The 12,959-nt window shown below is 38.6% G+C and overlaps 1 protein-coding gene across 1 annotated transcript in view; it reads left to right on the top strand.

Annotated features, from left to right (window-relative positions):
- Window positions 1-8,215: 8,215 nt before the first annotated feature.
- Window positions 8,216-12,959, top strand: part of KCNH7 (potassium voltage-gated channel subfamily H member 7) — a 150,659-nt gene continuing 145,915 nt past the window's right edge. Inside the window, exon 1 of the mRNA XM_040227937.1 lies at window positions 8,216-8,309. Within this exon, the coding sequence (XP_040083871.1) occupies window positions 8,216-8,309 (94 nt within the window). The remainder of the gene's footprint in view (window positions 8,310-12,959) is intronic.

Genomic DNA, 12,959 nt, shown 5'->3' with positions numbered 1-12,959 from the left:
GATATTCATAAGGGAAATGGATGTCTTAGAAGCACATTCTCTCCCCTCTCCCCAACTTAAAATTTGATTGTTCTTTCTTTCTATCTTATTGGCTACAAAACTCAAAAGTGTGCTTTGATTGTTTCTTTATGATAACAACAGATGACACTTTTTTAAATATGCAATGCAAGATTTTAAAATTTTGCAGATGTTGGTTTATTTCATCCTCCCAATAACTGTGAAATGGATAATATCATCATCCTGATTTTACAGATAGGAAAAAAAAATGAGTCTCAAAGCAATTAAGTAACTTATTCTAATATCAAACCCTGCCAAAGTCAGATCCAGAAATTAACCTCTGACAATCTGATGAGAGGCTTTATGCTTAACCATTATACTATACACTCACTGATGAATACAGAAAATACATCTTAACCCTCAGATTAGCATTTTGCTGTGTGTATCAATCAGATCATCCAACCCTGCATCTTTCTCTATGGTCTCAGTCTGTAGCTGGACCAAGGCAGTCACCACTCTGTTACCTTGAAAGGGCACTAGTCTTGGTCATGAATCCTGGTATGGGTAAAACACAGAAGCAACAAGAAGTGTGGTCTGGGTGAATTTTAAATAGAACCTCTCTGTTGCTGGGCAAGATGAACCGTTGCAAAGCAGTCCCTCCATAAGGGACTGCTGCAGGTCCATGCCTCCAGCAGCCTTCAAGAATAGAGAATATCTGTAGTAGCCACATGCCCCAAAGCCTAGTGTCAAAGCCCAGGAGAGGGTGTTCCCCACTAACACTGCCAATGGGAAGAAAAAGCCCAGTTTTCACTGGTTTCCAGGACAGGACATCCTTTCTTCTCCCTCTGCTATTCTGTAAAAAACATCCCATGCTTTTTACAGATAAAAATGAAAATCCCAAGTTATAATGGTCAAATAGGATAGGAATTTTTATGAAAAGAGAGGAGGATTAAATTATCTAGAGCAATACCTTCAATTTCACCTTCTCTGCTTCTATCACCTTTTGTTCAAGACAGGCCTACAAAGCCTAATTTTAACCCCTCTCAAGATCTGTGCAAACACAGTGAGAGCAAATAATATTTGCTTTCAACAACCATGAATACACCATCAACAGAGCACTCTAGGCATATGGCTGTGTACAGGCTTCATTAGCAACGACATCCTCAAGGTGGCGACTGGCCTCAGGATTCTAATTGTGTTTGACATTGACGGTAGTGTATACATACCAAGGGTGATGTACAGATTTTCTCAAATTCTGAGTCAAATTGCTTCTGTGTTCATGCAGTTTTATTGAATAAAAGGCAGTTTGGTGAGTGGATTTGCTTTAAGTAGATCAGAGGTTTAGGAACATGAGTATGTCTTATTAAAAAAAATAAATGAACCAAATAAACATTTACCTGGGTGTAAAAGCCACAAAGTACTAAAAAGTTATCACAAACATGGCTCAAAATTCCTGCCTGTAAATCAGCCTCAGCTTGTTCTAACACTCATCTGTCTCAATACAGTAATTCAATTCAAAATGCTCAAAAATTAAATGAGAGCCAGGGCTGGGGAGTGGGTAATCTTAATAGTACATCTAAAGTGAAAGTCGTTCAGTCGTGTCTAACTCTGCTACCCCAAAGACTATATAGTCCGTGGAATTCTCCAGGCCAGATTACTGGAATGGGTAGCCTTTCCTTCTCCAGGTGATCTTTCCAACCCAGGGATCGAACCCAGGTCTTCCATATTGCAGGCAGATTCTTTACCAGCTGAGCCACAGGGGAAGCCTATTTGTACAGCTAAAGAGACTATGTAATTTATGAGTCAGACATGGTGTAAAAGTTTTTCTTCCTTGTTTCAATTCCAAAATGATTTCTTAGTGGTTTATCAGGTCTAGAAACACAGTTGAACTTGCTTTTTTCCCTAATAGTCAAGTTTACAAGTATGATGAGAACCTAACACTTGAGCATTAATATTAAAAGAGGATGCGTCAGTGGCAAGGAGCAAGAGTCAACAAATTATTCTAAGTTCACATATGTTCACATTTTGAAAAGGAAGAAGAAAGACTGTGAGGAAACAGTGTGAAAATATTTCCTTGTACATGTCAGTCATGCAATATCTGGTGCAGAATAGTAATGGATTATCAAATGAGGGCTTTTGTGCTTTAAAACGTGATCTCTCTCATATAGTATGAACTGGACCTTGTTTGTGAAACACTATATCATGTTTCATGTAGTGGTAACCTTTTAGTTTGTGGGGAAAATAATTGGTACAATATGTATTATAAAATATGCTGATGCTATTTTAGTTGGATTTCTGAGAACTCAAATAAGGACCAACACCAAAGCAGAGTATATTGAGCAGGTGATATCACGTTTGCCATTGTCTTTCCCCTCCTGCTTCAGCCCCATGTTGCCTATAGTTCCTTCCTCTCCAATAAGTGTCTAGGCGACCTATGATATTTACTGATATTTACTTTCCTCCCTCTCAGAAGGATGTCTTTAAAAGAGGGAGGGAGATAACCCAATTTAGTGTTTTCCAATGGCTTTCTAAGGAGCTGGATGTTATTGCAATTCTCTAAAATAGCATTTCAGAATCAAATTAATTTGGGAAGTGCTGTGTTAAACAAAGTAAATATGTACTTGCTTTTACAGAACTTCTCAAAACTTTTAATACAATAATGTACATTGAGCATCTTTTTTTACAGGAGAACATTTCCCATGATCATTTCAGAAAGTCCTTTCCAGGAAAGTCAATTATCATCTCATTGTTTGGGAAACACTGATATAGGAGAAAGATCTGAGAAAGGTCTGAGTTCAAAGCCTGGTCCTACTACATATTTGAGAAACTTCGAGATCAAGTTTTCTTACGAGAAACATGGCACGTAGAAGACATTCCGAAAATAATAGCCGTAACTATATAGTTGCTAATCAGTTCATTTCAGTACATGTCCCTCAGTCATGTCCCACTCTTTGAGACCCCACGGACTGCAGCACACCAGGCTTCCTTGTCTTTCACTATCTCCCAGAGTGCGCCTAAACTCATGTCCATCGAGTCAGTGATGCCATGCAAACATCTCATCCTCTATCATCCCCTTCTCCTCCCGCCTTCAGTCTTTCTCAGCATCAGGGTCTTTTCCAATGAGACAATTCTTTGCATTAAAGTATTGGAGTTTCAACTTCAGCATCAGTCCTTCCAATGAATATTCAGGACTGATTTCCTTTAGGATTGACTGGTTGGATCTCCTTGCACTCAAGGGAGACTCTCAAGAGTTTTCTCCAGCACCACACTTTGAAACATCAATTTTTCAGTTCTCAACCTTGTTTATGGTCCAACTCTCATATCTGTACATGACTACTGGAAAAACCATAGCTTTGACTGTAGTAGCAAATATAGTATACAAGGATTAAGGGAACAGAGTAGGGCTCCTTTACTCTTAGAAAGCCCAGAGCTGATCAAGAGAAGAGCTAGAAAATGCTCATGAGGCAGTATTGACTGGATGGACACAAATGGAAGGTGGGGCTGGGCGTGGCTGGATGAGTAGATGATGCCTTCCTGCCTCCCGGGTGGCAGAAGGGGACTCTGCCTAATCCAAAAGAGCCGCAGAAAAGTGCAAGACTGAGTGAAGGAAGTGGGAAGAGTTTCAGTTCTCAGGCCATTGCTTACAAAATATAAAAATCTCTTAGAACTTAACTGGTTTAAAAATCATGGAATTCAGGGTCTTGGCATAAAGAAAGAATTGGAATCTTCTTTACGTATTCCACCAGTCATGGAAAGGAGTTCAGTTCATTTCAGTTGCTCAGTGGTATCCGACTCTTTGTGACCCCATGGACCACAGCACGCCAGGCCTCTCTGTCCATCACCAACTCATAAACTTTCATGAGTTCACCCAAACTCATGTCCATTGAGTCGGTGATGCCATCCAACCATCTCATCTTCTGTCGTCCCCTTCTCCTTCTGCCTTCACTCTTTTCCAGCATCAGGGACTTTTCAAGTAACTCAGCTCTTTGCATCAGGTAGCCAAAGTATTAGAGTTTCAGCTTCAGCCTCAGTCCTTCCAATGAACACTCAGGACTAATCTCCTTTAGAATGGACTGGTTGGATCTCCTTGCAGTCCAAGGGACTCTCCAGAGTCTTCTCCAACACCACAGTTCAAAAGCATCAATTCTTTGGTGCTCAGCTTTATAGTCCAACTCTCACATCCATACATGACCACTGGAAAAACCATAGCCTTGACTAGACGGACCTTTATTGGCAAAGTAATGTCTCTGCTTCTTAACATGCTGTCTAGGTTGGTCATAACTTTCCTTCCAAGTAGTAAGCATCTTTAAATTTCATGGCTGCAGTCACCATCTGCAGTGATTTTGGAGCCCAGAAAAATAGTCTATCACTGTTTCCACTGTTTCCCCATCTATTTCCCATGAAGTGATGGGACTAGATGCCATGATCTTAGTTTTCTGAATGTTGAGTTTTAAGCCAACATTTTCACTCTCCTCTTTCACTTTCATCAAGAGGCTCTTTAGTTCTTCTTCACTTTCTGCCATAGGGTGATGTTTTCTGCATATCTGGGGTTATTGATATTTCTCCCAGCAATCTTGATTCCAGCTTGTGCTTCATCCAACCCAGCAGAAAGGAGAAGAAATGCCAAAAATCAAGGGCAAGATGAGACCGTATGGTTTACTTTTCATCTTCATAATAATAATAATGGTGCCATTGTTGAGTTTTTTTAAGATGCCAATATATTAAGGCATGGAAAACCATTAGAACAGTGACTGGCATGCAAATATCAATCGATGTTACCTATTATTATTACCTTTCTTTCTAAAATGTGCTTTCAAATACTGATCATAGTACTTCTCGAGCAAATCCAGAAATAAAGATTACTTCACAAATTTCTACTGTATATCAGACTCCACTCACTATGGGGCTTGCCAAAAGAGGCAGAGTTCTGTTATAATCACAAAAGTTACCTAGTATATAGTATACTTTTAAAAGGCAGTAGGCCAGTCCACCAGGGACAGGAACTATATGAGAAACAAACTAAGGGCCTCATCACTACAAAGTTAGGAGACATATTTTAAGACGCTAGAAGATAAAAGAATCTTCCATATACTAAGCTCTTATTCTGTTCAAATTGCTGTTTGATGTAATTTCTCCTCTGAAGTCAAGGGGATTAAGTTGATGGATTTATCTCTGAAGTTCTTTAAGAGGTGAATGATGATTTCATCATCAAACCTTTGAAGGCAGTTTAACCACCAGTTCAAGCTGAGAAAGTGCTTTTCCTCCCCCATTTAATTACTATAAACCTTGTTTATTGCTCACTTTCTACATGCTAGGCTGCTAAATACTTTACAGGCATTGTCTAAATTCAGCTTCCCAACAATGCTGTGAAGTGTGGTACTCTTTCTTCCTTTCATTACTTTACAGATGAGGAATCTGAATCTTGGAGAGATTAATCTGTCCAAGGTCACTCAGCAAAGAATACCAGACTCAAGTCTGTCTAATTTCAGGGACTACACAGAGCTACATGTCCAAGGAATTTACTACTCACTGGGATTGCTTCAACATTTTCTGAATGTTTAAAATTGTTTTAAATAAGAGGTAATTAAAAATAAATCATTCATGCTGTTGACATCTCAGACAGAGCTAAAGGCATATATGTAATCTCTCCTAGAAATTTGGAAAGGATACTTCTAGACCCATGTTATTCCATCGAGTACTTCAACTGTTTAAATATGTTCACAGTTGTTACAGTTTAATCATGTTGGTGATTGCTACGTTGTCTGTGTTTGTTGGTGACTATTATGTTAAGGTCATTTCTTTAGGCTAATGCATTAGCAGAGGCACAGCTCAGTCCTTTTGTTAATAATGCTTCTGTATAAAGTGTTTCTGTTAGCTCACATAGCCAGACTATATGAGTTCATGGGACCTACCTATTCTTGTTAATATGATATTGTATAAGAGTTATTAAGCAGTCTTATAAATGTGCCTTCTGTCTCTTCAAAGAACTCCTCTGTTGCTTCTACTGTTGAGTCACTAAGTCGTGTCCAACTCTTTGTGACCCCATAGACAGTAGCCTGGCAAACAGAGGCTCATCTGTCCATGGGATTTCCCAGGCAAGAATACTGGCATGGGTTGCCATTTCCTTCTCCAGGGGATCTTTCCAACCCAGGGATCAAACCCTCATCTCCTGAACCAGCAGGTGGATTCTTTATCACTGAGCCACTTGGGAAGCCGTAAGAGTTATTAAATAGTCTTTCTAAATGTGCCTTCTGTCTCTTCAAATAGCTCCTTTTGAAATTACTTCTCTAACACATCATTAGGACCTATAATAGCTATGTCTTTATCTGTACACTAAAATATTTATCTGAAGATACTCTCATGCTTAAAACAATCACTGCATCCTTAACACCAAAAACTACATTTCAAGAACATAGAAGGCCATCAGGCCATGACCTCCTACTGCCCAAGCCTTGTCCATCATGGAACAGAGCTGACACTCTATGCTCTAGTATACTATTACTCTATTTAAACCAAGTTACTTGACAAACAAACATAAAATATTTCATGTGTCCATGTCTTCACAGCAGCCAGAGCCTGCCACTTCCCTGTCTCAATCCATCCAGTGGCTTCACCTCATCAGCCCAAGTCCTTGCAGTCCCCACAAGGTGATGCTTCCTTAGCCACCCTCCACTCAAACACTCCCCAGCTCTGGTAACTCTCTGACCTGGATCTCTTACCACTTTCCTCTCAGCTTAATCTGTCTTAGCAACACTGGCTTCCTGCCCTGAGATGTTTCACCTCAGGGCATCCTAGTCAGCTCAGGCTGCCAGAACAAAGTATTGCAGACTGAGTGGGTTAAATAACCGGCAATTATTTTCTCAAAGTTCTGGAGAATCAAAGTCCAAAATCAAGGTTCTAGCAGCATTGGTTTCTAGTAAGAGCTCTCTTCTTAGCTTGCAGATGGCTGCCTTCTGTTTGGGTTATCACATGACCTTTCTTCTGGGTGTGCAGACTCCTGATATCTGTCCTTCTTCTTATAAGAAGTGATTCATAATGTTGTACTCAGAAACCAACATAACATTGTAAAGCAATTATCCTCCAATTAAAAAAAAAGAAAAGGTTAGTCCTACTGGATTAGGACCCCACCCTTATGTCCTCCTTTAACCTTAATTACCTCCTTTTAAGTCCCTATCTCCAAATATAGACGCATTGGTGGTGAGTCTTATTCTAAGACTCCATAATAGTTTTCTCTCATTCTTTATGTCATAAATTGTTCAAAAGCAACACTGATATCAGCAATGACTTATAAGATGTGAATTGAGGGATATGTGAAAGGTCTTATCCATACAACCAAAATATTTCTTTATATAGAGGCAGCATTAGAACTCATCTTGGGATAATTGTTGTTTTTCACTATTCCCCTTAAAAAAATTATCCTGAAGGTTGTAATTCATAATGTTATCAGTAGTTCTATAAGAGATTAATATTTCTAACGATGCCCCTCACTTATAGAAAGAGGTTCATAATTTTCATCTTGGAGGCTGGAGAGAGCAGAGGAAAATGGAAGAGGTTCTTGAAAAAAAGAAATAAAAGGAAATGTTTACTTGCTCCACTGTGTCCGACTCTTTGCAACCCCATGGACTGTTGCCTGTCAGGCTCCTCTGTCCATGGGATTTTCCAGGCAAGAATACTGGAGGATGTAGCCATCCCCTTCTCCAAGAGATCTTCCCAACCCAGGGATCAAACCTGGGTCTCCCTGTCTCCTGTATTGCAGGCGGATTCTTTACTGCTGACCCACTGGGAAAGCCCCCATAGGAAGCATTACACACTGAAAAGTCAAGTACAAATTTTGCTTGTTTCTCACTTGTGCCTCCACTTGACAATATCTTAAATCATTCATGACTGGGTAGCTTTCTCCATCGAAGAAGTGTAACAGTCCTTTTTGCTTTTCTAATAGGCTTTTCAATTAAAAAACAAGCCTGCCCATTTGATAAGGCCTCTGTTTCCCAAGATCACTATGTTTAGTTTTTCTTCTAGGACAGGTCTCAAATGGTATTTTTTTTAAATCTTCAAAGATCACCTTTCCCCACCAGTCTACTGAAAAGAAAGGAATTTAAAACTCTGTGACATTCACCAAACCTCTCAACTCAGAGAAGAAAAATCTCCAGGAGGTGCTGAGAAATACAAACAATGTAGCTTGTGGTTCCTAGAAAAGTAAAAGACTGGAGGAGATTACATGGAGGGACTTGAGAGATGGCTTGCCCCTCTGGAGACCCTCCATCAGGGAGCAGAAGTAATGGCTCACATTATTCAGTTTTTCTCTATGACAGGTACTGTTCTAAGAGTGCAACTGAGAAGTGTGAAGCTTGGACTGTGAATAAAATGCAGCTTACTTTTATTTTTCATCTTCCGGTTAAACTGTATTCACCCGAGTAATTCAACAGTGACTTTGGATGGTGTTTGGCAGAGCCTTCCTTCCTGAGGTCACTCTCAGATAATAGGTCGATGAAAGGTCAGCTTTTGTTATGAAAACGGTCTCAATTATAAAATTACAATTCCCAACCAACTTCAGGTCTTAAAGCAATAGGAAAACAGCTTCAACTTCGTACCCTTTATCCCTTCCCCATGATCTACAAGGTGTGGCTCCCTACTTTATTTGCTGTCCAAGCCTGGTCTATGCCACAAACACCGCACTGCCTAAGCCACACTGGCTTCCACACTGTTCCTTGAGCTTACAGTCGTGCTTCCACCTAAAGGATTTTGCACTGGCAAAGTCATGTAGCCCATTTTACCATTTCCTAAATGTCTTTGCTTACATGTCATTCTGAAAGAGAAACATTCCCTTAACACTATTATTATTTACCATCTTATTCTCCAGTCTTTTTCTTCATTGTATTTTTTTACTTGATAGACTGAATACTTATATGTTTACTAATATGTCTCCCTTAGTTGGATATGTTACACAAGTTCAGGACCTTGATCTGTTTCCTCACAGCTGTTCTTCTCATTACCATCTGAGAACTTTGAACAGTACCTGACCCAGTATTAGGTGCTCAGTGTACATTTTGGGGGGCTTCCCACGTGACTCAGTGGGTAAAAATCTGCCTGCAATGCAGGAGATGTGGGTTCCATCTCTGGCTCAGGAAGATCCCTTGGAGAAGGGCATGGCAACCCACTCCAATTTTCTTGCCTGGGAAATCTCATGGATAGAGGAGCCTGGCAAGCTACGGTCCATCAGGTTGCAGAGAGTGAGACAGAACTGAAGCAACAGCATACACATACACACCCACACATTTTTTTTTTAATTTCAGGGTAAGAATGCCCCATGAGTATAAACTGTAGAATAAAGCATCTCTAAAGCAGCTCAAAGGGAGGAGTCTTGATATTTTATTTTAAAATGTGGCTAGGAGTTTATTAATAAAAGAGTAATTATTCAGATTACTCCAAGTTTGCATACTGTATGGCTACCGTTAAAAATTAATATTCTAGGCATTTTATTAAAATAAGTAGCATTCCTTCCAAGCAGCCTTTCCTGCTTTGACAGTGTTTTCACTTGGGAGACAAAACATGGAAATGAACCTGAGTCTTACTAAATTAGTATAATTGCATGTATAATTTTATAATTATTTGATAATGTTATTATAAATAAGCTGTTTCTTAGAAAACATTATTAATTTCATTTTAATATAACCAATATAATATAACTTTCTTTCAACAAGGTCTGCACTCTTTAATTCTAGATTTTTTAAAATTCTCTTATTTAAACATTATAGAAAATGTCTATTTTTGTCTTCATGGCTAGATTAGTGTTTGCTGGGTTATGCTTCTGTTTCTCTGCTTCCACTGTTGCATTTAACAAAAATATTTAGGATCACAAAGTAATGACTTCTTAAGGTAATGTTGCTTTACAAAAGTAGTGTCTTAATAGAACTTGGAGTTTGTAGCATTATGCAAGCTAAATTGTTCTTGCACTGTAAAATGCATTTGATTCTTCTCCTCTTATAAATTCCATGTATCTCCTTTCAATATCTGCTTTCCAGGAGTCTATGCAAGATTGATGGAGACATTAAATTCAAAAACTAAAAGAGAAAAACATGTAATGTGAGTCTTCAGTTGAATTTAAAGGAGATATATTGCTTAATAGAAACATTCAGGGAACAATGATAGTGGGCAGTAAATCCTAGATTAATTACATTTACTCAATGTGCTATAGAGCTAATTCATATAGCCAAACTTTTTTACAAAGCACTATCATTTCATGATTTTTTGCACTGGACAGTAAATGTACAAGCATTAGTGTCAAAAGACAGGATTTTGCCCCTTATTACCAAAAGCAAAATTACTGTGCTCTATTGCAAACCTAGTAGATGTCTATCCCTAAATCTTTTATTAATTAATTTCTCAAAAATCTGTCCTTCATATTTTATTATACAGTCAGCAGTAAACCTCATATGTTGAAAGATTTGAAACTGCTAAGTAACAAATCTGTGAATTCACAATGATATTCTAAATGATCCAGGAAATGTCATTTTAAGTGGTAAAATCAATATGTATTTTGGTTCATTAGCAAAATACATAATGGCTATTTCTAGCATCTCCTCAGATTTTCTGTTTAACCATTTTGTATTGTGATGCCTGGCCTGAAGCAATTCTATTTTTAGTTCTAATGGAACAGTCTTAAATTGCTTATTTTCTGTTTACTAAAGTCATCCTGTTTGTTACCATGGAAACTATGACAACTGCTCCAACTAACTATTTTATTAAGTGAATTGAAGATGTAGCTGAAGACTGTGAAGGTGCAGCATGTCATTCTTAAAACGTATTTTCTGACAACTGCAAAGCTATGACCAATCTGTAGAAAGAAATGAAATTAATTATGAATAAGATCTACATTTCAAATTAGGGAGGCTTATCTACATTTGAAAATCTGAATATAACTAGCACATAGTCTTCCCCAACCTACAAAGACTATGTCTTTTAAAAGTGTATCTGTATATCTATTCATTGGAAATTGGAGCACATTAACCCATTTATGAAATAATTTCATAAATAATAATTAGATCTCCAGGGCCACCCTCAAAAGCCCTTTGACCTGTAATGTCTCAATCTGTAGCAGTATTAGCAATAGCCTTTGTTCTCAGTTCTGGCAGCAGGAGACAAGTTTCAGAAATGTGAAGAAAGGGAAGAGTTTTCTCATACCGCAGTGCCCCTGTCTCCAATCTCTTGGGTTCCTCTTATTACCAACTCTCCTGGGTTGATCCTGCCCAGTGTCATTCAAGCCAATAAAAGAAGACTGAAGTTCACTTCAGAAGCAAAGGAAAACTTATTCTTTGATCTAAGAATGGAGAGGTGCAATCACCTGCTCTAGAGTCCAAGCCCTACCCACTTAAAACATTGTGGGTAGGACCTCTTTATAGAGTTCTGTCTGCACTGGAGAAGGAAATGGCAACCCGCACCAGTGTTCTTGCCTGGAGAATCCCAGGGACGGGGGAGCCTGATGGGCTACCGTCTATGGGGTCGCACAGAGTCGGACACTACTGAAGTGACTTAGCAGCAGCAGCCGCAGCTGGTGCAGGGGAAAGGGGTGGAGTTCTGGTGAATGGGGCGGGGCTATGCTACTCCCGCCTCTAGATTGTAGTGTTAGGGATACAGTGACTCTGCACAGGCCTAGGGAGTTGCGGTTTTAGGCGCAGCCATTTTGCACTAGCAACTCTGGTCTGAAGTGCTGAGTGCAAGGCCTCTGCCTGAGGCATCCTACTAGCAAGTGAATCTAAATTAAGCACGAAAGAAGAGCTTAGACTTTATATAAACACCTAGATTCCATCTTATTTTTCCTGTGGACCCTGTGGGTTTGCAGAGACACTCTCACTTTTGCACATCTTTCTTCAGAGTTTAACTTCCCTTCAAGTTTCACTTGGTGAAAAGGACTTCCCTCGTGGCTCAGACGGTAAAGCATCTGCATACAATGCGAAGATCCGGGTTCAATCGCTGAGTCAGGAAGATCTCCTGGAGAAGGAAATGGCAACCCACTTCAGTATACTTGCCTGGAAAAGCCCATGAATGGAGGAGCCTGGTAGGCTACAGTCCATGGGGTTGCAAAGAGTGGGACACAACTGAGTGACTTCACTTCAAGTTTCACACTTCGATCCTGCTTCTACATTGAACCATCATTCTCCTCAAAAGTCAAGATGTTCCCAGATAATTGTTTAAAAAAGAGGGAAAGCAGTCAAAATACTCTATTGTCTGAATAATTGAACTCTTCCTGAAGTTTTTGCATTTTAAAACATTTGATATTTTTTTACCCCAAACAAATCCCTAACACATAAGATTTCCATAACCACAACTAAAGAAAATATTCAGAGGGTAAATGTATGAGGAAACTGCTCTGAGTAATGAGGCCAAGAAATCAGGCAGAAGTCGGTTGATATGAAAAGTCAGCTTCTTTACTATCTTCTTGGATCTTGGGTTTTCTGTTCAAGGATGGATGGCAGTAGTTAGCTGTAAATTGAGTCATCTTTTTATTCATTTAATTTCCAGGAGATTTTAATAAAATGTATCTTTTAGCCCTATAATTATGCTTTTAAAAGAATGTCATCTTCTTGGTTAAAAAAAAGAATTATTAGGACTTATTTAAGACAGAATCAATAATTTACTGTTTGATGTTCAAGAAATTAAAGAAGAAAAAGGAAATAATTTCAGATTTTTTTCAAGATGAGAAACACTGTGTTATCTTTATTTTTTATACAGCCATAATTTATATAGATTCAGTATTAATCAAAATATATAAAGGCTAAGAGTTATTTCTAGAAATGTAAAAAAATTTTCCTTTTTTTAAAATTAAAGTGGTGAGTATAAGAACAAATGAGATTTGATATTCTGTCTTTCCATAACGTAGTAGTTCAATTTGCCTGTAAAATCTTTCTGGCAAATTTGTGTATTTTTGTGTAAATATATATGCAATAACATATGAAATGAAAAAT

Source organism: Oryx dammah, unplaced genomic scaffold (genome assembly GCF_014754425.2).
Source record: "Oryx dammah isolate SB20612 unplaced genomic scaffold, SCBI_Odam_1.1 HiC_scaffold_27, whole genome shotgun sequence".
NCBI lineage: Eukaryota > Metazoa > Chordata > Mammalia > Artiodactyla > Bovidae > Oryx > Oryx dammah.
This window is presented reverse-complemented; position numbering and strand designations above follow the sequence as displayed.